General features: G+C 41.1%; 2 protein-coding genes across 2 annotated transcripts in view; one reads left to right on the top strand and one right to left on the bottom strand.

Moving 5' to 3' along the window:
- Positions 1–19,809, bottom strand: part of HSPBAP1 (HSPB1 associated protein 1) — a 38,475-nt gene extending 18,666 nt beyond the window's left edge. Inside the window, exons 1-3 of the mRNA XM_063400860.1 lie at positions 19,398–19,809; positions 7,380–7,565; positions 1,655–1,839 (exon numbers count right to left, since the gene is read on the bottom strand). Of these exons, the coding sequence (XP_063256930.1) occupies positions 1,655–1,839; positions 7,380–7,565; positions 19,398–19,809 (783 nt within the window). The remainder of the gene's footprint in view (positions 1–1,654; positions 1,840–7,379; positions 7,566–19,397) is intronic.
- A 113-nt stretch (positions 19,810–19,922) lies between these two features.
- The window catches only part of SLC49A4 (solute carrier family 49 member 4), a 69,562-nt gene continuing 62,835 nt past the window's right edge, over positions 19,923–26,649 (top strand). The window contains exon 1 of the mRNA XM_063400861.1: positions 19,923–20,256. Coding sequence (XP_063256931.1) covers positions 19,923–20,256 — 334 coding nt within the window. The remainder of the gene's footprint in view (positions 20,257–26,649) is intronic.

A 26,649-nucleotide genomic window follows, 5' to 3' on the forward strand; every position in this document is an offset into this window, starting at 1 on the left:
AACCTTACGTAAATCTAAATAAAATCTAGAAAGAAAAAAAGGAGCTCTCATCAAATTCACACAAGAATGGAAAAGAATTTCTACAAAGAACTCTTTTGGCTGGTATAAATTGTGTAGCAGTGTTTCAAAAGCCATGTGAGTGTGGAACTGATGGCTGCATTTCTCTCCCATGCCTGTGAAAATGGCAGATGACACACACCATATTTGCTTGCATAACACCACCAATTTTTTCCTTCCCAGATTCTGCTTTTCAAAGAAATCCATGGCATAACCACTGCGTGTGTCTGTTCTAAAATGGCAGTACAATCTGTTGCGTGTTAGGTCAAGTGATCAGGTTGTGGCAGGACACCTGCGCAGAAATGCAACTCCTGCAGCCTCAACTTTGTTCTTGAATGGGGGCAAAGTGGTAGAAAAATGGTTGTTTCCTTCAAGTGTGAAGGAAGCAGCACAATATTCAGGGCTTCTGAGCTGCTATTGGCTTGTGCTGGAAGACACATGGAAATGCTCTCTGTGGAGGCAGAAAAAGAGAAGACCAAGACAGGACCACAGATAGAGAAAGTTATGCAAAGATCTGGGGAAGCCTGAAACATCCCTGGAGCTCCCAGTTTAGTTCAGACAACATGAACCAGACCAAGGTTATGTGAGCCTGGTTATGTTTCAGTGTGCTCAGGAAGGAAAGGGGAAAGAAAGGTAAGATGCTCTCTGTGTCCAATCCTTACCTTCCGACCCAACAGAAAGTCTGGAAACAGACTGATCACTGAAAAACACCAATATTACTGTCCCAAAAGAATAAAATACATGTAAGGAGCATGGGAAATGCTTTCTGAGGAAATAATTAATTTGAGGGGGCTTAGCTCATACTCATTGTCACTCCGGTGATACAGTGATTTTACAGCAAATTATGATTCCATTTTCACCTTTCAAAGCACAGAAATGAATAAGGCTTTACTTACTCTTTCTTTAAATCTTTTGAAAAAGTACACCTTTTGTATAGCTATCCTTAATTTTGCCCTCTTACAATTTTCAAGGAGAAGTAATAGGAATGTAGAATATGTAAGACATTGAAATAGGAGATAGGCACAGAGAAAATAAAAGGAAATACCTTGGGTAGTTGTCCTGCTATGTATGGTAATTACCACAGATTATGTACTTCCATGGACAGGTTACTGCCTGGATTTTACTGCCTCCACAGAATCCCTTCTCCTCACAAACAGTTAATTCAAATTATATTAAGGGAAGGAGCTGAGCTACTTAAGGAAATGAGCCACCAGGCAAAACATGGAGCAGAGCCATGTCAAAGCCTTGTTACAACAAGGAAATACATGCCATCAATCCTCCCTCCTGAGTGGAGCTGGTAATTTGGGCACCATTTGGGTGCAAGGTGAATCTGGCCTAAATGTGAAGGAGAGTGATGCCAACCTGGCAGTTCTCTTTTTTGTCACTTGGGGTGGTGTTTCTACATTTATAAGGAGACACAGAATTTTGAAGGCTGCCACTTGGCAGATTTCAGTGAGCCTGAGAGCCAATAGCTTTTATTTCAGAATTTTGAAATAAGTGGCCAAAGGAGCAGAGACGGATAGTAGCGGAGGTTTCAGAAGCTACATTAGATAATTTGCAATGGTTCAGCTAGCAAGAGATAATATTAATGTTTTACCTGGAAAATTTCTGGCTTGTCTTCAAATATCCTGGCAATGTACTTGTAGTCAGCATAAGCCCAGTATTTGGAGTAATCATAACAACTGAATGGTCCAGAGAGACAAGAAGGCTGCCCACAACTCCAGGCCAAAAACTCCTCAAGTGTAGCTTCCACGTAGCTACAACTGGTTTCAAACTGAGGAACTAGAGCAACAAAAGAAAAATCAAATATTACATGAGCACAGGACCAGTAAAAATCACACACAGTTTCTCTCAGCTCTGGTTAAATGCAACACGAGATACGAATCTGACTAGGTAGCTTGACTCTGGTCAATAAAATGGTTCTCATGACCTAACTCATAAGTAAAGTCTGAGACTATTGCATTTTAATTAAGGTTTAATTGAATGGCTATTGCCTTGAACTTGCTGTGAGACAAAAGCAGACCAATAGTTAGTGTTGTTCTTCAGCACAGTAACTCAATAACACACCCAAGTCTGCTAAACAACTTTGCTTCATCTCCCTTCCTAAATGTGAGTTGCAAATGTGCACATCAAGTACTTCTATATCCTTTATTTTGTCTCCATAGATCTATGCAGAGAGACATGTTTATCTTACCCTTTCCCTAAAGCAATGACCAAAGCAGTGTGGTCATGCATGGAAAGTAAGGCATGGAACCACACGCATGCTGCCAACAATCCATCTAAAATGCTGTGTGCCCTTATTTTTCATTTGGGACTGACAAAAAACATATTTCAGTGTTCCTTGGCAGACACAAAAAGTGTTTACCAGCAGGGTTTTGCTCCCAGCATGCTTTGGTCAGGCTGACTGATACAGCCTTTCAGCTCAAGGTCAGTCACTTGGAAGCTCTGTAAGATAACCCACATCACAGTATCCTTTAATTGCAGTTAATCAGAGATCTTAATTTCCCACCGTCAGTAAAAGAGACTTACCCACTGTTAAAAAAATATATTACTTTACTGTAAGTACTACTGGGGAAAAATTACTGCAGCCTGAATGAATGACAATGACAGAGCTGCAATTTAATCTTGTGTAACTTGTGTAGAGCTGCACAGAAATGGGATCCTTTCACTGTTGTGCAGCAGCAGCTCTTCGTTCTTCACCACTTTCATTTTGTTACTGCAGCAGTTCTCACAGTCTCACACAGCTTTGACAAAGCTTTATCACTATTATTTTGCTATTTTCCATTGTAGTAGCATAGGTAGTGGTTTCCTTCCCACTACTATCAAATCATTAACTAAAAATGTCAGATAAGCCTCGTTATTCAGTAGTCTGTAACCTGGGTCTGTGCAGTGGATGGGTTCCCTACCTAAGGACTGCACACAAGACATATAAATCACTTGCAATTCACAAAATTACAACCAAAACCCTCTGTATTGGATCCCACATCTGTGTTGCAGTCCCTCTCCTGATACCCAGTTTTTAATGCAATGTATATCATTTTACTAAAAGGTGATCTGACAGAAAAATTAAGACAAAAGATACAAGCACTATTGAGGGTGCCTCAGTATCTGTATTACTTTCATGAGAACAAAGAGTGTTTAGGACACTGCCTATTTTCCAAGATAACTCAGAAGCAAATGTTTTAAAGGCAAGAAATATGCTCTTTCTACCTCTCAGCATATTTCACTCTAAGTTTCATTTAAAAGAAATCCAACTATGAAAGGCAAGACTATCTTGTAGAATACAATCTCCTCAGGGCAGGGTTCTTGGTTTGATTTATGCCTTGTTCAGTACCAAGGTGTGGGTGCTTATGGAAAAATAAATGGTCATAAAAAACATATTTGGGCAACCTAGACAGTTTTCTTAGATGACTTTGTAGGCTGCAACAAGGGTGAAAATGATAACAATGAGCAACTGAAAGCAAGAACATTATTAACCAGTTTGCTAATACTTAATGACTTAAAGCTGAGGGTGTTTTGTAATTGACAAATGGCAGATTAAGCCATGCAAGTTTAAAGTAGGCTGCCAGTCTATCTGATGACATGGTACCTGAAGGTGTAACAGTCCTCCTCTTTCCCCTAATTCCACAGATTGAAATTGGAGGAGAGAGGGGAAAAGTGAGTTTTGGAGAAGCGGCTCTCCTCCTTAGTTGAGGTCTGGTTCTGACAGTTGCCAAAATCTGTCCTTCTCAGAATGTTTGCAACGTGTACTAAAGAAAATGTAGGAAAAAAACCTGGTGTAATAGTCTTAGAAAACCCCTAAAGCTCCATTAAGAATGCAAGTGAAATGTCTTCTCCATTTCTTTAAAGAAAACCAAACCCCTATTCACAGCTGCTGGGGAATTAAACTAATAATCCAAGCTAGGAATAGCCATTTAATACTACAACAAAGCACAGGCATACTCACAAACAAAAAAAAAACCCTGGCCATGCACATCCAACTCCCATAACCACTTCAGATCTCAGCTTTATACAACATTTAATCACTGTACAGTATTTGTACTGTATTTTCAGCCTCCTATTCAGCTACTGATTCTACAGCCACCTTTGCAGTCTCCCTTCATATCAAACCTCAGAGACCTGAATTCTTTTGCCATCCTTAGAGGTAAAACCTCTTGGCAAGATGGTCAAGTTACAGCCCTTTCCTACCCAACTGCGCATCTGACAGCATCAGCTCTATCCAGCACCAGTAAGAGAAACATCCTCCGGAGATCTGGTGACTCAGAAACCGATCAGCAAGACAGCTTCTTGTTCTCTCCAGCTTCTTCACAGTGAACTCACTGCTGATTCATCTTACTATGCAACCACCCAAAATGGTCAAAACAAGAGATGGCTGCATACACAAGTCATTTCTGTGCAAGTTTTCTTCCTTGTGCTGGTGTGCTCCAGGTAGCCATCTGACAGAATAGCAATAGTGCCACATTTCCTCTGTTAAAAGCAAGACTTCTAGGATAGCTTTGGCCTATCCTTTATCCCACTAAATCCCCTTTATTTATTATCAGAAAAATAAATCTTTTAGTGTGGCTGGAACCAGATGGGTAGGGATTTCCTGATTAATAGCACCTTCAGTGTTCTTGTAATGAACTCTGGTACTCTCTTTGAAGGTACCTTTTGTCAATGCTTAGTCCTCTGATTGTATTTTTTCTCCTTCTTATGGACACAAACTCTTTAACTTGTGTAATCAGACAGAATACTGTCAGACAGCATACTATCAAACACACACTTAGGTATAAATGATATACAGAAATAATACTGCTAGCTCTTACATCTTTCTATGTTTCAAATGTGCCATTCACACTGATATATGCCTCAGAAAGTTACAAACTAGTAAGAAAAGCAAATACAAAATCCGTGTAACTCCCACCAAGTTGCTCCATTTGCAATTCTCACTTTTGCACATTAAGGAATCTTCAGGTCAGGAAACCCATCCAGGCTGTTATGTGGCACTGAAGAAGGATGAGGAGTTGCTGTAGTAAGTCTCCGTTCATTTTGAGTCTTCCAGATCAACCTCACGGCTTAAATAACCTCAGAAACTCTGAAGCTGCCATTTCAGAATGTCACTAAAACGTGCCTTTAAGCAAGAGAGTGGATTTTTTCTTCTATGTTCCTAAATCCATGATAGGAGTGGTCCCACCTAGTCTTAAGGCAATAAACCTCTTGTGAACATGGAAGGAATATTCAGAGAGAGATCAGTGCAATTTTAGTTGTATTCTAACATCCAAATTCTGTTCTCACTCTAACCACATGACTGGCTCCATTTCACCTAGGAAAGTTAGCAGGAGCAGTAAGAAAGAGAGGCCCTCACTAAAAGTAGTTTTAAGCATGCAAGAGTGAGATCAACCACCTTCCAAATGACAGTGGCACATGGAATGTATTACATTATTTCAGACTCTGAAATGGCTTGGATAATGGCTTCACTAATATATTCTTACACTGAAATTTTTTATGGCATCACAGGTCTCATTCAGTCACAATATAACCCCTGAAGGCTGTACCCATCTCCTTGAAGACAATTCTAACCAACATTACCACGTAATGGAAGTTCCTGGAGACAAACTGCTGCACAGGGATAAATGCCTTTAGGAAAAAGCAAAATGCAGATAGATGCTTCAAGATATAAATTCCAGTTTAAATCCACTCTGTACCTCTAGTGACTATAAGTTATTGTTAAGTGATGACTCTTAGCTACTCAGTTGGTAGCATCAATCTGTGACTTAGCTACATAACACTCCATCAGTCCCATCAGAAACTCTGCTGGTTGGAACATCCATCTAGCTCTCAAAAAGTACCTGCTAATTAATGGAGAGTAGGAGCAAAACTAGTCTTTTACCTGGTAGGCCTCACGTGTTAAAACTCAGATATATTAACAAGGTATCAAGGAAAGTGTTATATATATATATATATGTATATATGTTACACCTTCTCTATTGGCAATGGGAGGTATTTCACACTTAGTGCAAGAATTAGGCAGTACCTCACTGAACTACAGAGATATTTCTATGAAGATGTGTACCAAGGTTTTAATTCTACACCCCAGTTTTCCCATCTGTAGATGGGAAACTACATGTCAGTAGATATTATCTCTTCTCCCCAGCAATGGCATACAAATCATTAATCCATGCTGGTAAAATGCTTTGAAATCCTAACACTCCAAGCATTTTCCCTTTAACACTTCTTTTTCATCACTTCTCTTGCAAAAATTGAACATGAAGTAACATGGTCATGATGCTGTGAAGAAAGTAAATTTCACAGTGTTAAGTAAGAGAGTATGATGTTATCCTGCCCCTTTCACTGGAACTGGCAGACCCTCATCTGGAATCTCTGTGCAGACTCTACATTCCAAGAAACAGGAAGCCCAACTGAACAAGGTTACAAGACTACAGAAAGAATAGTTGGGTGGGGTCTAAAGGGCCATGACAGATTAAATATTTTTAAAGTCGATTTTTCTGGCCTAAGGGTTGAAAGAAATTCCGAAAGGTAGTCAAGATACTTTATAGGCAAAAGGGAGAAAGTGCATGGCAAAATGTATTTTGGTATGTCATTGGGAGGGCAAAGGATATCAAAGGCAGAAATAAAGCAGTGCACAACCTTTCAAGTGCATAGCAGATCATCACCTTGGAAAATGTTTCTTCTATCTTCCTCCATGGTATGAAACTCAGTCTGTCCATGGACACACTGCTGTGTGGCTACAGAGATGAAGTTTTAGTATTTCAAATGAAGTTGGAAAATTGTCCTTCTCCCATGCATGTTCCAAGATGTATGAGTCAATCTGGAGGGTGAGCAGTGAAATGATTGCACTGGTATCAAATTATTTTCTTAATGCTTTAAACTCCCATCATGTCTTTCATGACAGGACCCTAAAGCACTGAAAATCACCTAAGTCTTAAAAACCTCTGGAGGAAGGTGAGAATTACCACCATTACAGACAAAAACCCCAAGTCAGGCTTATTATTTAGCTTATTTCTTAACACAGTCAGCCTTATGGATATGGAAGCTCAGCTCATGTGAACAATCTGCTCATGTGTAAGACCAAGATTAAACACACAGACTACAGAGCAAGGAAGGAAAACTGAGAGGCTTAGTTCTTAAATGCTGGTGTTACCCACTAGACCTCCTACTAAGAATAAACACATGAGTATTGCTGGCCAAATCCTATTCCTAAAAACAAAGTCTGCAATGAAAAGCCATACATTAGAGAAAGAACAGTTATAATGCAAAGCCAGATAACTGCAGGACCTAAAAAAGAGACCTATGACATTAATGCCTGTCCACCTCACTCTCACCTAAATCCACTGTCTTCAGGCCCAGCCTAAACTGGATTGTCTTTCCCTCCAACACGGCAGAAAGATATTTCACATTCCAGTGCAGGGCTGGCCAGTCACCAACCATGTTACAGAAGACTGCAGGCTGCTGTAGAGACATCACAATTTCCTTGGTTTTCTCAGGAGTAAATGGTTTGACATCTTCACCTATGTAAAGAAAAAAAAACAGATGGAGAGAGATGATTTATCATACATGAAGTGTTACCTACCATCTTCCATGGGACAGAAAACAGTAAGAACTAAGACCTCCTTTGTTTATGACTGATTGTTTTATTAAATTTGTAGATTTTTTAAAAATAGAAGTTGTACTGCAAACACTGGAAAAACTAAATTAAAGTTTAAAGCAATGTATTAGCATATAAAATGTAAAGTAAAAATAAAAATAGGCACATGCTTAGAATTTTCACTTGCATCTTAGGCAATAAAGCACAGTAGCCAAACTGCTTAGAAATAGGTTAACAATAAAATAAACTTGCAAATAACGTCCAGTTTAGAGAACATAAATTTCATGAGTAACAGTCTTTCCACATGGGATTCTTTCCAAAATTGTAGTGTATTGTCAGAGATAGCAAACCAGCTCCCCATGGATTCACTTTAAACAAAGGAACGGCGGCATAACCAACCAGCAGGTATTTTTGAAGCGTTTTAAAGTTTCATCAACAGAATTTTAGAAAAAGGAAATTGTGTCCATCCAAAAACTAAACTAACCCAAGCTATTTCATTTCCACTTATTCCTTTGCTGTTTAGAGATTTGTATGCCCCACCGAAACTGTCAAGCTGAAATGCTGGCAATCTTGAATTAACTCAGCACTTTCAGAACAGCTTTTCTTTAGGGACATATTCAGAAGGAAAATCTGGGGTGTTTTTAAAACGAGTAACATCTCCATAGAGCTTAAGAAGTGGACAACAGCTTCAGATCATTAAAAAAATCCATTATTTTAACCTCTACTGAAGTTAACTCATCCAGAAATTATATCTGTGTAATTGCTAAGATTTAACATACTGAATTGATACACATTGTTCCCTGTGACTTCCAGTTTATTTAAAACAAACCAATTCAATCACTCATTTAGGGGTCAAATTATGGTCTGGCATGCACAAGGAGTTAAATAAATACAGCCAAGAAAATTTCCTTCACTCCTGGGTGCTAATTCTGCCTGTCACTGCTCCCCATGTGCAGGAGACAGCAGAGAACCCAGTCACATATGGGGCAACCCTGTGGAGCCAGCTGAGGGAAACACAGAAGATGACTCACTGGGAACAATGTCACTGAGAAAAGTTCTTCAGGATTCATTCAAACACAACAAAAATCCAAAATAAATGTCTGAATGCTGAAGTGGGAATGGCAGGAATAAGAGGTGTCCTGGGCATGGTGTGTGCTGCATCTTGTTGGTAACTTTTGTGAGTGCCTCTTCTTCCAACAGGCTTTATACTCCCACATAGCTGTGCTTTTTGGTTTTCTAAATTAAGCTGCTATCTTCACACAAACTCAGTAGGAGGTGTTGGGTTTCCTAGAGTCAATGAGTCTCTCATTCCACAGACTTCCAGGGAAACCAAAGCCCTCACTTTTCACTCATGAAAACTGCATTGTGAAGCTCTAAAACTAAAGACCTCTGGTATTTTATCTTCATGGAACATAAAGTTTTTAAATGGCTTCTCTTTCCTAAGGCAGACGAGAGGAGGGAGCTTGGATTTTGGTTTGTTTTCCACATTTCCTCTCATACGCAGAGCAACACGCGGCAGGATGGTGTTGCTGTGACACCGAGATGTCTCTGACACTTGGCCTTCAGTCTCACACTCCAGCAACTTACACAAGCAGGCCAGAAGGAGGCCTCACGGGGACCGTATGTCTCACCATCTGTCCTGCCCACCCCTGGGAAGAGGCTCTGGGCTCTCCAAGGCTAGGTTAGCACACCTAGGGGGAGCGGTGAGAGAAGGCACAGAGGCCATCTGCAGACACCAGCATGTGCTGCTGCAGCCACCAGGAGCTGGCTGGAGGCACGGCAAGAGGTTAAAGCTCAGCATGATTTTTCACGGTGATTCTGTTCAAGATTTGAACACTCCCTGGGGATTCATAAAACTTCTGTCTTTCACCAGTGCAATTGTAACATTGTACAGAGGTGGCTTTCACCCTGTGGGAGCTAGCAGGCCTTTCAGATTTTCCAGCTCATAAAAATGAAATTACTTCTGCTTAGGCCATGTTTATCACTGCATGGCTATCTTATTGACTACTCAGGGTGGGTTTTTTTTTGTTTTGTTTGTTTTGTTTTTTTTTTCTTTAAGGGCACTATATTTAAGTATTTTAGACGATGTAAACCCAAATAAACGCGAAAAACTGGTGACACTTTTTTGGAGGAATTTGTAAAGTTGGCTTTTATTGCAAAAGCTTCAGGTTTATCCTGTAACTTCAGTCAACAGTTGGGATGTGATACAAAAGCAGAAATTTTACTGGAAGAGACAGGAAGGCTCTTTGAAGCCAACTGTTGCTTCTGTGTGGTTTTCTAATGTGATTTCCACATGTACATCATGCTTTTGCAAGGTGTGGTTTTAACCACAGTGCACAGTGGGAAGCTCAGAGCTGAAGCTACTGGGAGAGTGGGCCACTGCCAAACAAAAAAAACACAATTAGGCTAAACAGCCCCTCCTCTGCTGAATGATTGTCATGTCACCATGTTCAGCTATAAACATATTTCCCTATACAATTACGATAAAATGAAACTGGACAATCTGTCTTACTAAGGCGCTAATATTTCCTATCTTCAAACAGTATTAAAATCTTCGTTAAATAAGTATATATCTTCTCCTGATAATCACATACAATATATATAATGCACAGTGACATTTGAAATGTTTTAGAAAATTTAAAGGCTTAAATAAATACACATTAGGGATTTTTGCAAAGACAAATGTCGATTCTTGCTAGATCTTGTGTGAAGAATCTGTGTCTTGATTTGCCTTTATGTATTCCTTGGTGAGAACAGAGTCAGCTAAATGTAATTCTTTCTGTATAACACTTGTCATGCATATCTAAGTGCCTGCTAAAGAAAAGACACATGATAAAAGGTAAATATCATATACTACAGCAAATAGATATTATAATTTGGAGATCTCTCCTCAAGACCAACAGAGATTTCTGATGGAACCATATCCTGTACGAGTGGGAAAAAGTAATTAAAAGAGATATCTGAAGATAGAAGACCTGAAGAGAGATTAGTAGGATTATAGTTTAAAATAATCTTTTCCTCAGTTATTGTTATCATAGCTTCACAAAGACCTTATAAACTGGATACTGTTTCTTGGTATTTTACAGCCTGAGATTGATGGTAGTTGAATCCAAGGCAAAATCTGAGGTTGTGTAGCAAATATAAGCACATACAGTTTGATTAAAGATGTACACAAGTAAAAGGTGAATAAATAAAATGTGTAGCAAAGAAGAAAAATATCCAATGCATATCTTAGGCATTAAATATCCAATTCCTTGAGGAGACTGGGTAGCAGGAGAGAATAGAAATGCATATTCCCTTGGAAAAGAAAGGCTCTGTGGGAGTCCTCATTTTCTCAGTTGTACTCTGATCCACAAGAGAAAAGGAATACTTCAGCTTAGTTCTTTCTCTCAGGCTCAACAAATGGTGTGACTTCACAGTACAAAAGGAAGCAGGAATAATTTGTCTCATGTTTTGACTTTACCTAAGGCATGTACAGAATCCAACCAGAAACTAAAAAAATGAACCAAGTTTTAGCTCAAGTTTTGTAACTGTGGCAGCCTATATAATTGGCAAAAAACACAGGTGTTCTTTAGAAAGGCAACACCTTGCAAAACAGAGATCTCCTAATTAAAAAAAGAAAACTCTCCAGTTGTCTTTACACAAAGTACTGTCAAACCTTAAGCCTCATCCAGACTTAGCACTGAGAGCAGGTAAAAGAAAAGTAATAAATTACTCTCCAGCAGTACTTTGTGCTTCTGAAAGAGAAAATAATTTAATGTTTCTGATTAACAATTTTCTGAATAACTGAGTGGGGTTTGGGAATTAAGAGTTTAGCGCAGCAGGCAGTCTTACTAAAAGTGGACTTGATCAAAGTTGTTCAAAACTTAAATGTACCGTCATTAAAAAGCTAAATGTACTGTCATTCATTTAAAATAATTTAGCAAATTATTAGAGTTCATTAGTGCGTGGCAGTTGGCTTCTGCCAAAACACCCTGCTGCTTAAATATGAGATTTAATTGAGAGGTATTAAAATTATTTTCTAAAATAGGGAGTACAAGGAAATCCTGGTAATGTATTTGGTACATGCATCATCAAATTGTTTTTCTTGCAAATTTGTAATGCTCCCTTTTCCTTATTTCTTTTATTAAAAAAAATTAAAAATAAAAGAAAAAAAACCCCATTTTGAATACATAAATACAGAGAAGCCAGATGAGTCAAAAAATCACCTGACCTTCAGAATCTTAACTGTTCAACAACCAGGAGTGGGAAAAGAGAAAGTACGGGGGAGGATGAGCAAACTCCCCAAACCAAATATATGTGACTTGGTTTAGAGGTCAGACTTAATGGTTTCACAGTACATTAACTCTGTAAATTAAAAAAACAACTTTAAATAATCTGCATGTGATTACAACACTATGCACTATAATCAGCCTCTTCTGGGCAAACAGAATGCCTCTAAAAGCACCAACATCTAGGTATTACTTCCTAGCCAGCTATTGCTCTTGCTATTAGTTTTGACTCTGGCATGTTAATCCTGTAAATGCACACAGCCAGCAGGCAGCTACCCTAGATTTGCAGGTGTTTTGGTTACTGAAGGAGAGGTGGAAGTTGCGAGGAGACTCTCAGGACAGACCAGTCTGCACTCACATGCCCGGCACCTGCAGCTCACTCTGGGAGCCCGCAGCCAACACAGCCTTCCCTTCTCTCTGCATCTGCTACCGCAAAGGGAGGGCAGCCAAAGAAAGGAAGGAAAGAGGCTAAACCAGGAATTTGGACTCACTTTCCAATGTTCCTGTGGCAGGGCTGAGCATCTTACAGTTTTTCTTACAGGAAGTCAAAGCGACTTCAGACATGGAATAAGATAGGAGTGGGGGCCATGCCCAAACCTCATCTTGTCCTTTCGATGAAGCAATGGGAGGGGGCAGTAAGGGCTGAGCCCAGAACACGGCTCTGGGAAGGGCTTCCCGCTGCTGCTCTAAACGACAGCGCATCATCTCACGCATACGTTCAGGAAATTCTTCCCCTAAATCCCCGAAGGCTCCTCCTCAAAAGCGCTTCCTGCACCCCTGGCCAGCTTCTGCCTGATGTCTCTCCTCCATCCTGCAGCGCAGCTTTAGAATGCAGTCATGCCAGTTTTCAGCAAATGAACTGAATGCCGAATGACCTCAGCTCCTCTGGTCTCCTCCAGCAGAAGAAATGTTTGGAGGAACAGACGATAGTCTTAGACCAAAACCTTCCAACAGAATACAAAATGATAGACTATTCTTCCTTAAGCTAGGCTGCCAAAATTCCACCTTTCTGTTAGTCTATGGGGTGTAAATTACACACACCTGCTACTGAGGGAATTCAGTAGCCAAACCATGTCTTCCCAGTAGCCCACCAGCACTGATACACATTTCTGACATTTCCTACTAAACAGAAAAACTAATACAAAATTCAATACTAATATAACATTATAACTGAAGGTAAGGGAACTGGCACGTCAGGAAGTTAACAGGTGTATTTCTAAGAAAAAAACCAGAATTTGTTCATATTATAAGCCAAGTTTATTTGTATTTCTTTTTCTGTTCCTTGTCAATTGTATGAAATATGAAAGTATGAAAGCACTACTCTTAAATAGATGACTACACCATATAAAACTCTCTGTCAGAAACTGTAGCCAATTGTGACTTTATTGTTGTTCAGTTGCAAACTTGACTGACAAGAACTTCAAAATGGCAACAACAAAAGAAACTAAATTTTCTCATTTACACTATTTTCCCATAAACTATTGTAGTAAATACTCAACAGTATTCTCAAAATACATGTTTTGTGCCCATTGTAATAAATAGTAATACAATTGAGCCTTTTGAATTTGATCCCCAAAGTGGTTATGATAGTAGTATACATGACCTTGTTCACTATTATACTGCACAGGATACAAATTATGATTAATGACTGAGTCAATTAGAGGAATAATTAATTGTCAGAATGAGATTATACTTTAAAAGAGTAAAAGAAGTTTTTGAATTACATAAATTATTGAATTGAAAGAGACCCACCATGTGAACTTCAAGAACAGTTTCTGAAATGCTCAATAAGGGTATTACATTCAGGAACTGCCATTATTATAGGAATACTGAAGAAAAAAGTATGGCTATTATTCCATTGTTTACATAATTCCATTTCTTTCAGTATGGGTAAAACAACTAGAAGTGCCTTTAATCTTTGCTTCAAACTGCTATTTCTGTTTATAAAGGTTCTCATGCTGCAACATGAATTTTGTTGGTGAAAAACTGTTAACAGTGTATGTTTTGAATCCTGGGGTTCATACAGCCTGTAAAAATATTGCTTGACATAATGTCAAGGATACACTTGACCACAACAGTCTACAAAAATGTGAACTACCAAGGTTTTCTAACTTAATTTTCAACTTTAACTAGTTCATGTTAGTTCTGTTTTTTAAATATAACTATTAAACACAAAATAAACACTTCTTTAGCTGAAAAAGCACAGCCTTTTTACATAGAACTCATATTTCACAACTCAGTAATACAAGAAACTGCTGCTAGTGATGTCAATGTATCCTTGGCATTTTCCCTCAAGAGATTTCCTTTTTCTTTTCTTTTTCAAATTACAACTGCCTGTGAAGTTTCTTTATCTGTAACCACCAAGACTAAATATCCGAGATCAAGGACTGCAGGCCCACATCTCAGACTTCCATGAACTCCTGTTAGAATCAGCTGCAACTACATTTCTAGAGACTAAAGGTGACCTTAAATTATACAACAAACTATGATAGTGCTGTTGCTTTGAATTTTGGAAGTTTCCAAAATGTGGAAGTTTCCACAACCAACCAAAACTCACTATTTTTCAACCTATCAGTAAATATAGAAAACTCCTTTCAGTAGAAGAGTTTCAGTATTTTCATATTCTTTTTAAACATTAATATCACTCTACTCACCACTGTCTGATATAATACTATTATTAGAAGGAATGATGTCTTTTATGTCTGGTCATCAAAAGCACATAGTACATAGAATTTTAAGATAACTCCCTGAACATTAGCAAAATAATAAAACTGCGAAAGGTTAAAGTTGCACTTTTGTACCAAGACATCCAAACTACCTTACCATTGCTCTTTTAAAAAATACTCCTACAGAACCCAAAATCTCATGTTACTATATCTACTCCCAAGAATTTTATTGTCTGTGATCACAAAGCATAGAATAGTTTCAACTTTATTCATATATGTCCCTGTTGAGAAAAGCACAGACAAAGAAATAATAGATCCAGCCTCTTCTTTCTATATGGAATTACATGATAAGGTCACATTTTCACAGCGACAAACAACATTTTGTGAGCTTTATTATGTCCTCAGTATGGATTTGATCCCAAACACCTACCCAGACAATCAGGTCTTCACATGACTCATTTGCAGAGCTCACAGCATACCTATTGTATGACAGCAAAATGTGACTAGACTAACAGAAACAAACTCCCTAATGTCTACATTGTTAATTATAGCAGAGAGGTAATTAAGCTACCCCTTGCTGCTTCGATGTAAGACAACAGGAGAACAATGGCACAGTCTGATAAGAAATGAGAAACACATGCACCAGAGACACAATGGACAGACCAGTACCAGAGCACCACGACTATCTCTCCTTGCTGGCATCAGAGACAATGAGAAGCTGCACCGAGGCAGTTCTGACTGAAGGAGACGGTGGAGATTTTCACCCTGTATTTTCCAAGTCAAGCCTGACATCCTCCACCATCCCTGTGACTCAGTTCATTTGCATAATTCTCAGGTTTTCAGGAAGAGAGGAAACCATCAGTCTTTGAAATTGAATTTCCTTAACATAACTTTGGGGTGTAAAATAATACTCCATTGATGTCGTTTGTGGCTACTCACATATGGTGGCCCTGAATAACATGAGATAACAGAGGGGCAGTAGTCTGCTGAAGCTGGAGTTCCAGCATAAACTTCCTAAAACACCTAAAACATGGAGCCTGAAGGCTAAGTGAGGTAGGGAAGTGGCCAATGAAATTGCCCTGATGAAAGACATCGTGTAGCTCCACCTCCCCCTCAAAGAAGATACAATCATCAATTACATGTTCATCATTAAGTAGGTGATGAATGGCAGAGCAAGCAGAAATGGAGCACAAAATCATTTAAATGTGCTCAAAGCCCAAGTCGGATGTTTGCATATTTCTTCTGAGAGATGCAGTAAAGAACCTAGAGTGTGGTGTACAGGGAATCTAGTGACATGTCTCTCATTAGCCAGCCACGAAGGCAGACTCCACAAGAGAAAGGAGCTATGCCACCTCTCCCTAGAGAATCTTACAGCAGGCTCTGGCTCACCACAAACCTGGAATCATCTACACTACAGTGGTCACTCTGCAGTGGGAATATACCTGCAGTACATCCTGCAATGAAAAGGTATAAATAAATTTCCCACTGGAAAACACTGCAGTTTGAATTTAAGAATAAAATTGTTTAGCTTTCGTAAGACGAAGATGTGTTTGGTCTGTGTTTTTGCTTCTTGTTGATACTAGAAAAAAGGAAGCACTGTAAAATGTGAAGGACAAGGAAATAATTGTATGACATTAAGAGCTGGAGTTTACATACTTCTCAGTAAAAAAGAAAAGCAAGAAAGTTGCTGAATACACAGACTGGAAGGTTCCCAAACCAGAGCAGATTTCAACCAACCTGCTCCTGAGCAACTAGAAGAAAAAAAATGTCAAAACTCGAGGAAGGAAGAATGGGATTTGCTCACACCTCACAGACTCCACTTCAGAGGTGTTTTTCAAGATGGGGTGTAAAGAACACACCCATTACAGCTCCCTGCTACACCAGTGCTGTTTATGGTGCACTGTCACAATTCCAGCTGAAGTCTGGAAATTGAGGGAAATCCCTGATAAAGAGAACTTTTTGGATGCTGGAAGGAATTTTCAGAATCTGCTAAACACCACTTTTCAACCCTTGAATTAATTTTGGATTCTGCCCATTTTTGCCAAAATGCTTCTATCCTTTACAGGGTATGCAATCACTTGCTGCTTGTCACATTGCAAGGTACGAGTTGACACAAGAAAGGACAGGATTGTACACACAACATTAGGAGCTGTTGGGAGAGAGGTGTAAGAACCAAGGGGACTCTTGAAGTTCTTTGAGTCTCTCTGAAGAATGTCATGGAGAGCAAATCTGTCAAAACCATGACGCCAGGAAAGAGCAAATGGCACTTTCTAATATGCTAGGAACTGGGGGTTGTGCTCTCCTGGACTGCTGAGCACAAACATTACATGGCAGATGTGTTTTAGCTGAACTAGACTCTCCTGATACCTCCAGGTTGTAACAAACCCATCAAAACCTCAGTTTATATTAAAAAGCCAATCTTAAATCAGCACACTGCAGGTGCCAACTTGTAAGCAGGTCCACCAGGCCTGCCTCAGGGATGGCAAGTGCGTTTGGAAACAAAAACAGCCTCAGCCATGTAATTTTTGTCTGTCACCACTAGTGTATCAGAGCTCCAGGCGACCAACTCCTCCCAAGATGAATGCCAGAATGTTTTAGGTGAGACACGGGCAGACAGGCATGAATTGGTCACACAACCACCTCAGATGGACACACTATTGTGCTTAGGCATCTGTATCACAGGTTTGGGATCTAGGTGTCATTCTGTCCATGCAAGACCTGCTACAGACATGAAAGTTATGGGCCAGGAGAGAAAATAACCTTTCTACTTGCCTGAATGTATGTGCAATTCATCTGATAATATTCAAATCTCTTTAGCTACATTATAATGAGGTTAAAGCAAGAAAAATTTCCCCACCGCAAATATTACAAATGTCAGTAATGAGAACAGTAAAAATGTCACCACACGGAGAAAAGAGTGAAATTAGCATTTTCAGAGGAGTATTATACCCATGAGTGAAATAATGCAATCAGCTAGCTGCAAGATAAAGCTAATTTGGTTTCCAACAGTTTATCAACAATACACTGCTCCTTTACATTAACAAATTTAACCAATACCATATCCTGCAAACAAGAATAATTCACACAGAATATTACACTGTGTTAATTAAATAGCTGGAAAAGAAAAGGTCAGGCCATGACTGAAAGATGCGCATATGGGTTGTGAAGCTATGAAAAGATGGAGGGATTTCAAATCAAGAAATTAAAATAAATTATTTAAATCATCATTAAGTCAATAATAAAGACACTTAAAATTTTCTGAGTCTATTTCGACAGCCCCTTTAATTTGTTGCTGTTTCTCAGAAATTTCTTTCTTGTTGACCCATGAGAGTGTCAAAATATCTTGAAACCCATCGTAAGATGAAGTGTCTGGGATAAGTTATCAAAGAGTTTTATCCTGCTTATATTCAAGTTTTCAGTTGGCCATGCAGATAATATGAGGCATGAGACAAGCTTTGCAGTTAAAAGGACACCACAAAGCCCCACTTGCCTTATTTCTGCATGGGTTTCCTGCCACTAGAACCATGAAACCTCCACAATTATTACAGTTAATTGAAAAATGTTCCAAGAGAAAAGTACTTTTTCACATTGTTTACTTCTGCAAATAGCAGCACTTTGTCTTTGGATGAATGCCAGCAAATCACTTAAATTATAGTAGTAACATACCCTTTTTAAATTGAAAGAACATTTTGGCATGGGCTAAACTATGCTGAGGTGGTAATGTATGAAAAAAGACTTAATAAAATGGGGAATTAATCTTATTTGGAGCCCCAGAGCACTAACAGAATATACATCAGTCACAGGCAAATCTGAATCTCATCCTATGTTTTTACTGTACTTTTGTCATTGCAGCTGCACACAGTAGCCTCAAATTTGAGTTTGCTGTATGTCCCTCCATTATCTGTGCATGAATTTTACTTTTCCTGAACTTTTGTAGACAAAATATCATTTTCTTTCTATCATAGTTCTGCTGACTTCAGTCAGCATATACTTCCTTTTTGCCCTTTCAGTCCAGGAAACTGAGCTGTGTGGACTAAACAAAATGTGATGTCTGTTATGTTCTGAGAAGAATTTCATGGGAGTCTGTGGTTCTGGCTCCAAAACTGTGGGATGAGGGCCACGTGTGAAATTTAGCTGTGCTCTGCCCAGCACATCGACAGTTATGACACTGGACCTAAACCAGTCTGTGGGGCTCCCACTGTTTAGCTCTCCCCATTTAATTACACACGCATTTATCAAGCCAACTTCCAGACTTTGTGACAGAATGCCTAATCAAGCCACACTGAAATACCCAATTTTTTAGGGAAGATGAAGCACTGTGCAGCATACGAGCCATTAATTTTATAACAAGTGCAGATGGCTGATATACAGATCAATCCTCACATAACCTAATCTAATGAATATGTACTTCAATCTATTTAAATGATAACACTAATGAATATAGTGTTCCCCACATGATGGTATATTCACCTAAGTTATTTTTAAAATGTATTTCAGTGCATGTTGTATCTGAACCCTGATATTTTTTTTCCTCCCAATTCGGACCGTGGTTGATTTGACTAAATCCACCAAAGCCACACGATTTCCTTCTCCCTTTAAAAGGATCGATGCCCGAGGGATGCCCTGCTGCAGCACCCCCTGTGCCAAGGTACCACACTGCGGTGAAGGGCCCGCGGCCGAGAGGGACGCGCCGGAGGAGCTGATGGAGGCTCGGCGGGCCCGGCCACGGCCCCGCTTCAGCCGCCGCTTCGCCCTCCGCACGTCCGCCCTCGGCCCGGGCCTGGAGCCGCGCTGGGGCCCGGGGCGAGGGGCACCTACCCGGCGCGGGGGGACGGCAGCTCTGCGCCCCGGCCATGCTCCGGCGGCTCTGCCTGCGGGGCGGCTCGGGCGGGCCTCGTTCGGCACCGCCTTCGGCGGCGGAAGGGGCAGCGCGGCCCGGGAGCCGCGGCGGGGCGGAGCCGGGTGGCAGCGTGAGGGCCGGAGCTCCCCGGCCCTGCCGGTGACAGCCGGGCGGCCGCGCCGGGGCCGCCGCGCCCCTGCCCAGGCTCCTGTGTCCCGCTCCCCGCGGGGCGGCGGCCCGCTGCCTTCCCCGTCCCGCCCGCCCCCGCTGCCCGCCGGCGCGGCTCCCTCCCCGCGGGCGGCAGGCCCGGCTCTCCTCCGCGGCGCCGGTTCCCTCCTCCCCTCGCCGGCGGAGGAAGGAGGCGGCCGCCGGCCCTCCCCGACCGCGCATGCGGCAGTGGCGGGCCGGGGCAGCGCTGCCGCGCTCGGGGGCTGAAGTGTGGGTGTCCCTTCCCCCGGCCCCGTCCCCTCCTCCCCTGCGGACCCCGGGCAGCGCCCCCACAGATGGGCTTGGGCTGGAGCAGCGCGGAGGAGCGGCGGCCCCTCCTGCCGCCGCCGCCGCAGCAGCCGCGGCCGCAGCCGCGGGGGCCGGCGGGGGGCCCGGCGGGGCGGCTGCCGCCGCTGTCAGGCCGCGTGTACGGGCGGCGGTGGCTGGTGCTGCTGCTGTTCTCGCTGCTGAGCTTCGCGCAGGGCCTGGTGTGGAACACCTGGGGTCCTATCCAGAACTCGGCCCGCCTGGCCTTCGGCTTCAGCGGCTGGGACATCGCCCTGCTCGTCTTCTGGGGGCCCATCGGCTTCGCGCCCTGCTTCTTCTTCATGTGGCTCATGGACAAGAAGGGTGAGCGGGGCCGGGGGCGGCGGGGCCGGGGGCTCGGGACTCCCCGACCCGCTCCTGTGGCTTCCCCCGGGCCAGGCGCGGGCGCCGTGGCCGTGTCCCCCGCCGCCGCTGTCCTGTGGCCGGTGAAGGGGACGCTGTCAGACCGGGGACACTCGGGCCCAGTGGCCTTGGCCTTAAAAAGGGTTGGCTAATACTTAAAAGGCATAATGACTGCTGTTTTCAGTACTCTGCCCAAACGAAGGCACATCAAAGTCCATACACAAGGAAGATACTTAAACTAAGCGCAATTAGGGCATCTGACGTCGCAGGTGAGATGTGGGTCTGGAGGAGAGTGCTCCAGTCCGGCATTGCCATCCGGCTGTCTGACCTGGAGATGGTCGAGATTTCTGGTTAGCAGCTGCTGAACAAACACGCGTTGATGTTTGGATCAAGTAATGTCTTTGCTCAGGCTGGCCATTGCATCTTGAAACAAATTCTTCATTTCTAAAAGCAGGCTGGAAATTATTTCTTTTCATTGTGCTAGTGAGATATAAAGACAGAGAACACAGAGAAGTTGCACTTTGGTGTTTCGAAGAGGAGTGAGTACAAGGGAGAGTTTCCTAATTTGTGTTCAGGCCCTTGCATCTCAGTACCAAACTTAAGAAAATGGTGTTTGTCTCTGGAGAACTTCTCCAGGGTCTGCATGGTTCCTCTGTGGTCACCCAGGGGACCATTGACCATTCCAGTGAGGTCAAGTATCTGTTTGCAGATTTCTGCTTTTGGGCCTAAATCCACTGAATGGATTTCTTTTAATTCCTGTTTAAACAGACCTCTAAACAGGAGATAGGTGCCAGTGGACCCCTGTGGCTCCTGATCCTAAATGCTGCTTATTCCATTTGTTTAGGAATTAATAGCTCATTTGTGGGAAGGGAAGGGGAAGAGGAAGGGAAAGTGAAGAGGCAGGCAGGCTGGAAGAAAGAAAAGTATTTGAAAAGGCCTGTCTCAAAACTGGAATTACTTTTCCTAAAACTGAAGAGGCACTGAGGGAATAAAATTTTCTGGGCTGAAGGTACATTCTCGAAATGAGTCCATGGTGGCTGTACATCCAGTCTTCTCTCAAGCAGTTTAGACTTAAGTTGGCAATATCTGTCTCAACTGATATATAATAGTGTTGTTAATTATCATAAAATTAAGTTATTTTGGTTTGTACAGTGAAGACTGACTGTTCATTACATGAAGGAAATAAAGGTAAATGTGAACCTGTGCTTAGAGAGCTGAGTTTGTATTTTTATTTGTACATTTTCTATGAAGTTGATCCTGAGCAATGCAAAATAATGCTGGAAAAGTTATGAAGTAACTCATGGGAAAAGAAACTTTAGTATTTTGTTCTTTTATAATGGGATTAGTAGTGTAGTTGTGGGATTTCTTGGTTTTGCGTATAGGCTGTTTCGATGAGAGTATGTAAATGGGGTTTTTTTCCTCATTTCCCTGATTGCTTTGGAGGTGCGTGTTTGTTTGAATTCCCATGTTCATTGGAGGTGCAGATAAGAACAACTCCTTTGCTCTTGGTCTGTTGCTTTCCTTATTGAGAGGATGTTGGTAGGTAACCTGAACAGATCATCTCAGCTCATTTGGCTGTGTGTGCAAGGAGTACATATGGGCGCTGGAGCAAGTTCTTTCCTGATCAGCAGGTTTTGTGAGGGCCCTCATTGTTTTCCAATATTTGTTTCATGCTGTTTTCTGAGTCTGGGTGATTCCCACAGAGAATGTGGTGCTGTTCACTTTGGAAGTGATGGTGGAGTCCTGCTAGGTTCATCATGGGGCAGAGAGGAGAGCTCTGAGCCCCGAGTCAGCCATGGGGCACCCTTCCACTGGAGGCGTGTTGTGGGGAGTTACCTGCTCTTTGGAGTACATGTGTCCAGGAGGATCTTGACTCTACTGCTTTAAAGCTGTACACTTGGTTGAATCTGATCTTGCAAGGGCAGTATTTCACTTGCTTGCTGTTACACCACATTTACTCTGAAGAAGCTATACCATTTACTCTTTGACTTCAATCATCTGTCACTGGAGTTGGCTAGTAAAGGAGCTGTCAGGAAAAAATATATTTGTGAAGTGTCAACATGTAAAACCTGGCAAGTATCAGAAGTATGACACTGTAGATGAGGCATGTCAGAATCTGAGAGGAGATTGTGCTGTTAGATAGTCCTATACTTCACAGTCAGAGGTAAATCTAACTGATAAGTAGCTGCCTGCTGTCACTTAAGTCTGGTTTTGTGTTATGATGCTTCAGAAGAAGTTCAGAAGTATTGGTCTTTTTGGTTTTGTTTGTTGCAGCACATAGTTCACAGCATAAATCTGTCTCCATACCAGACTACTGTTGTGCATTTTGTGCACCTGCTCCTTACTTCAGTATTGGTTGTAAAGGTTTGGTCACTTTTTTCTTCTTTTCTGCTTCTTAACTAATTGGGAGTTGAAAGAATAAATATTAATGGATAGGCATGTTAATAGTTACAAGAAGCATTTCTTGGATTCCATGATCCAGTTCCATTAGAGCTTCTCAGAGAAGTGTGGGGCCCTCTGAGAAGAGATGACAGCAGTGTTTATTTTTAGTGAAAGGTGTGCTAAATAAGCTCTGTTTTTCAGTTCCGTACAAAAGGAGGAGAGAAATTCCTCCCTCCTAGGAGGGAGAATTTACAATTTTTTTTTGTTTTCTAACATCAAAAAGTTTCTTGGCTTTTGTGACCTTTTTCCTTCTGACCTGCTGAGGTTATCTCCTTCTGAAGGCCTGGTTACAGCCAACCCAAGCCAGGCAATTGGAGAATGGCAGGAATATGTGGACTGGGAAAGGTGTATAGATGGTGTCACCTCTGGCTCCCAGGGCAATACTACTGGCAACTGTACGCCTCTCTAGAGGATGACCCAGAAGAGGTCTTAGTGCCAGAAGCAGCATGACAAAAAGTCTTGGTTTAATTAATTAAGCCCGTGTTTCTGTGGCTCTATAGGGATCATGGTTTTTGTGAAGTTGAGGATGATTTTTCATCAGGAAGGTAGTGATGGTCTTCACAAGGCATCACAAAGAATATCTTACTGGAAGATCTGAACAGTCTCATTGAAGACATTTTTGAAAGGTGTTCAGCACTGTTGTAAAGAGTCTTTGAGGCACTGGAGGAAGCCTGGATTTAGCCTATGTGTGTGTAAACTGTGTAAACTGAAAGCTTCTTTGTATTATTGCTGAGCTCTTGTCCTTCTCAAAAATACATTCATTTCCAGATGCATAGTGAGGTTCACATATCACAGCTGAAAGTTCTTTGGGAAATGAGCACTGTTCCTGTTCCTGCCTCCCAGCTTCCTCTGGCTAATGGGGACTCGTGCCAGCCCTTGGGCACCCTTGAGGGTTTCCGTGCACCTTGGCTGGGTGCTGTATAAGGACAGTGGTGGTGGCATCTGTCACGTTTCTTAGTTCTGTTCTGGGATGGGGGCATGTTGAAAATCAGGAATTATATTTGCATATGTCAGTTTTGAGTATATGCCATTTTGGGTGGGTTTGAAAACTTTTCTATGCATAGGATTAGAGGTGTTGTCTTGGTTGGTTTCTTAGTTAAGAAAGGTGAAAAGATAGAGGGTGCCATGGAGCCACACATGTCTTATTTGGTGCATTTTCTTTAGCAATAGAATTAGAGAGTCCTTGTTTAAATTGCAATTATCTTTAGAGATTTAATAAGACTGAAATTAAATGGGAAATTACTTCAGTGTGCTATTGGATGGACCCTTGTTGTTTGCATGATTAAAATTAGCTACAGTTTGTCACGTGATGCTTGAGTGTTTATGTACATTTTGTGCCTTGAGTGTTTCATTTCCTGAGAACTGTAAATATAAGCACACAGGACTGTTAGGGTGTTTATATATCTAATTTGAAATCAAAAGCTTACATACTTCCCTGGATCTGGTTCACCAAGGGGGTTTTCTTAAGCTCCTAGTTACAAGGTGAGACCTAGATGCAGTATATGTCAGTCTTCATTATGTTCCCATATAAACAAGAAAAGGCAATGAAGAATGAAATATTTTACGACAGTTTACATTAAACAAATCGAGTACAATGGTGATTTTTTCATTAATTTTTGGAATATAGTGAACAGTTTTATAATGTATTTGAAGATGAGACATTTTACTTGAAAAAGTGAAATGTAATCTATTTCTTGGTCCTTTTTATAAAATTGTATGCTTATGTGGGTTGCATAGATAATCTTAGTAACTTTATTTTGCTGAAATTAAATTTACACAGCAATGTTATTCTAGTGATTGCATTATGAAGTAGGGAGAAGACTTCAATAATCATTTTTTGGTTTTAATCATGATTGGCTTGTCTATTGACACCATGGAAGTTTTTATTTGTAAGAGTAGTTATTCCTTTCCTGAATACCAAACTCTTTATTTTATTGCTTTCTCCTAAATCATGCATCTCGGTTTCCTTCTCTGAGATATTTGATAGTTCTTTCTCTTCCACCTGGGAATTTTGAGATTAAATCCTTTAATGCAGTCTGACAAAGTTGTCATGAATATTGAGTACAAGTGCTAAATTGGAACTTATTAATATAAAAATGTCTTAATAACTTTTCTCCATATAAAATACATTACACATGATGTATAAACAGAATTGTGCATAGCAGCTTTCATGTTTGGAGTTCCTGGGTTGTCACTTGGTGCTGCGTGCATACGCTGATTTTGCTTTCAGGGGGCCTTTGGATACTTCTACCTCACATGCAGGGTCACTGGGACAGAAGGGAGGTGACTCCAAGTGAACTTGTTTTCTCCTGAGATTTTAGTCTAGGAGGTGTTTGTGAAATGCCTTTGGGTTTATTTATGGAAGTGGGTGCAGAGAGGAAGCAGGTTGTTGTTCTAGACGTCAGTGCAAACATGAATGGCCAAGTGAATCCAGCAGGTAGGGAAATTCTTTTAAGTGTTTCCATTGTGCTTGGCATTTCAGAGTCCTTCTCTGTCATTCAGGCTTTTGGACAAAATAAATATGAATTGGAGCATATAACTAATAACTTAGAAGAATTGCTGCAAGTGTAGTTGCTGATAGGTTCCATTGTAGATATAGTTGGATTATGTGAAGTACTTTCCATGGAGGCGCTCACAAGAAAATGCAAGTTTTTGATGGAAGTATTCATAGTTCTGTCATATCACAGGTGCTTAACAGAACGACAAAAGAGGTGACTTGAGAACATTGAAAGAATGTCCCCTGAGAATTTTCACCTTTGGCAAAGAAATGCATTTTCATCTCCTTTTTGTCATAATCTCAGAAACAGACTTTTCTCATCTCAGATTCATGACTGCAAGATGAGTGCCCAATATTTCAAAATGACCAGTTTGATAATTCATGTGCTAAGTTCAAGCGTGAGTCTTAGCTAAAAACATCTGGGATAAGACTTTGCATAAGGCTGTAAGACTTCAACTCAGTGACATCAAGCCAAAAGTGTTCACACACTTCAACAGTAGAAGAAGTTTTTAGGCATTGGTGGGTTAGTACAGCCTACAAGAAATTCTCACAGGAAAACTTACAGATTCAAAAATGCGAGTAGAATCGCAAGGGAGCAAGAAAGAAAGGAAAATGTGATGCAGAGATTAGAGAGTAGCCTCATAATAAACAACTGATTCTACTTAGTATTTATGGTGTTAGGATCCAGTAATTATGGTTATTAGAGAGATGCTTCTACCCAAATTAAGGTACAAACGAGACCATATGTCCAAGTCTGTAGTACAGATTTTATTTAACAGCAAATGTGAGATAGAGATAGAAATAAGAAAAAGAGAGGGAGAAAGGGGGTGACATTAAGTAGAAAAGTGTCACCACCCACAGATCCTGACAACAGCCCCTTGGTCCTCTTCTTCTTGTCTTCTCAGAGGTCACTCCAGACTTTCACCATTTATACATTTTAGCAAGCAAAGGAATCAATGCTCATTTGGCTACACAGTTCTTTTATTCTATTACTTAAATGATTCCTTTTCTTCCAATGCTAATTAGTTCAATGCTTACTCCTTCTTTTCTTTTGATTTGGTGGGCTTCCCATCTTAAATGGGTGGGCTGTGGCTTCCACCTGCTGGACCCACTCCAAACTGATTTTCAGCCCAGTTGCTGTGTTGGCTTTCAGTGTGGATTCTTTGTGTTTATTACCAGTGCTCCCCCAGCTTGTTTTTCTCTTCCTAGTCTGAGATAATCAGAAAATAATACCACCTTTATCTTACCTGAAATTCCCATTAGGTTGCATAACTGACTGTCCAAATTTCCAGGAATTCATGGAGTCATATTCAAAAGGGAGGGCAGGATGGGAGCTTGGTGGTCACAGATGAGCAGTTGCTTCTTTATATAGTTTGCCATAGTGGGCAAAGTCCTTTGGTGATCTTAAAAGTTTT

The sequence above is a fragment of the Prinia subflava genome, chromosome 6, assembly GCF_021018805.1.
Source record: "Prinia subflava isolate CZ2003 ecotype Zambia chromosome 6, Cam_Psub_1.2, whole genome shotgun sequence".
NCBI classification, from domain to species: Eukaryota; Metazoa; Chordata; class Aves; order Passeriformes; family Cisticolidae; genus Prinia; species Prinia subflava.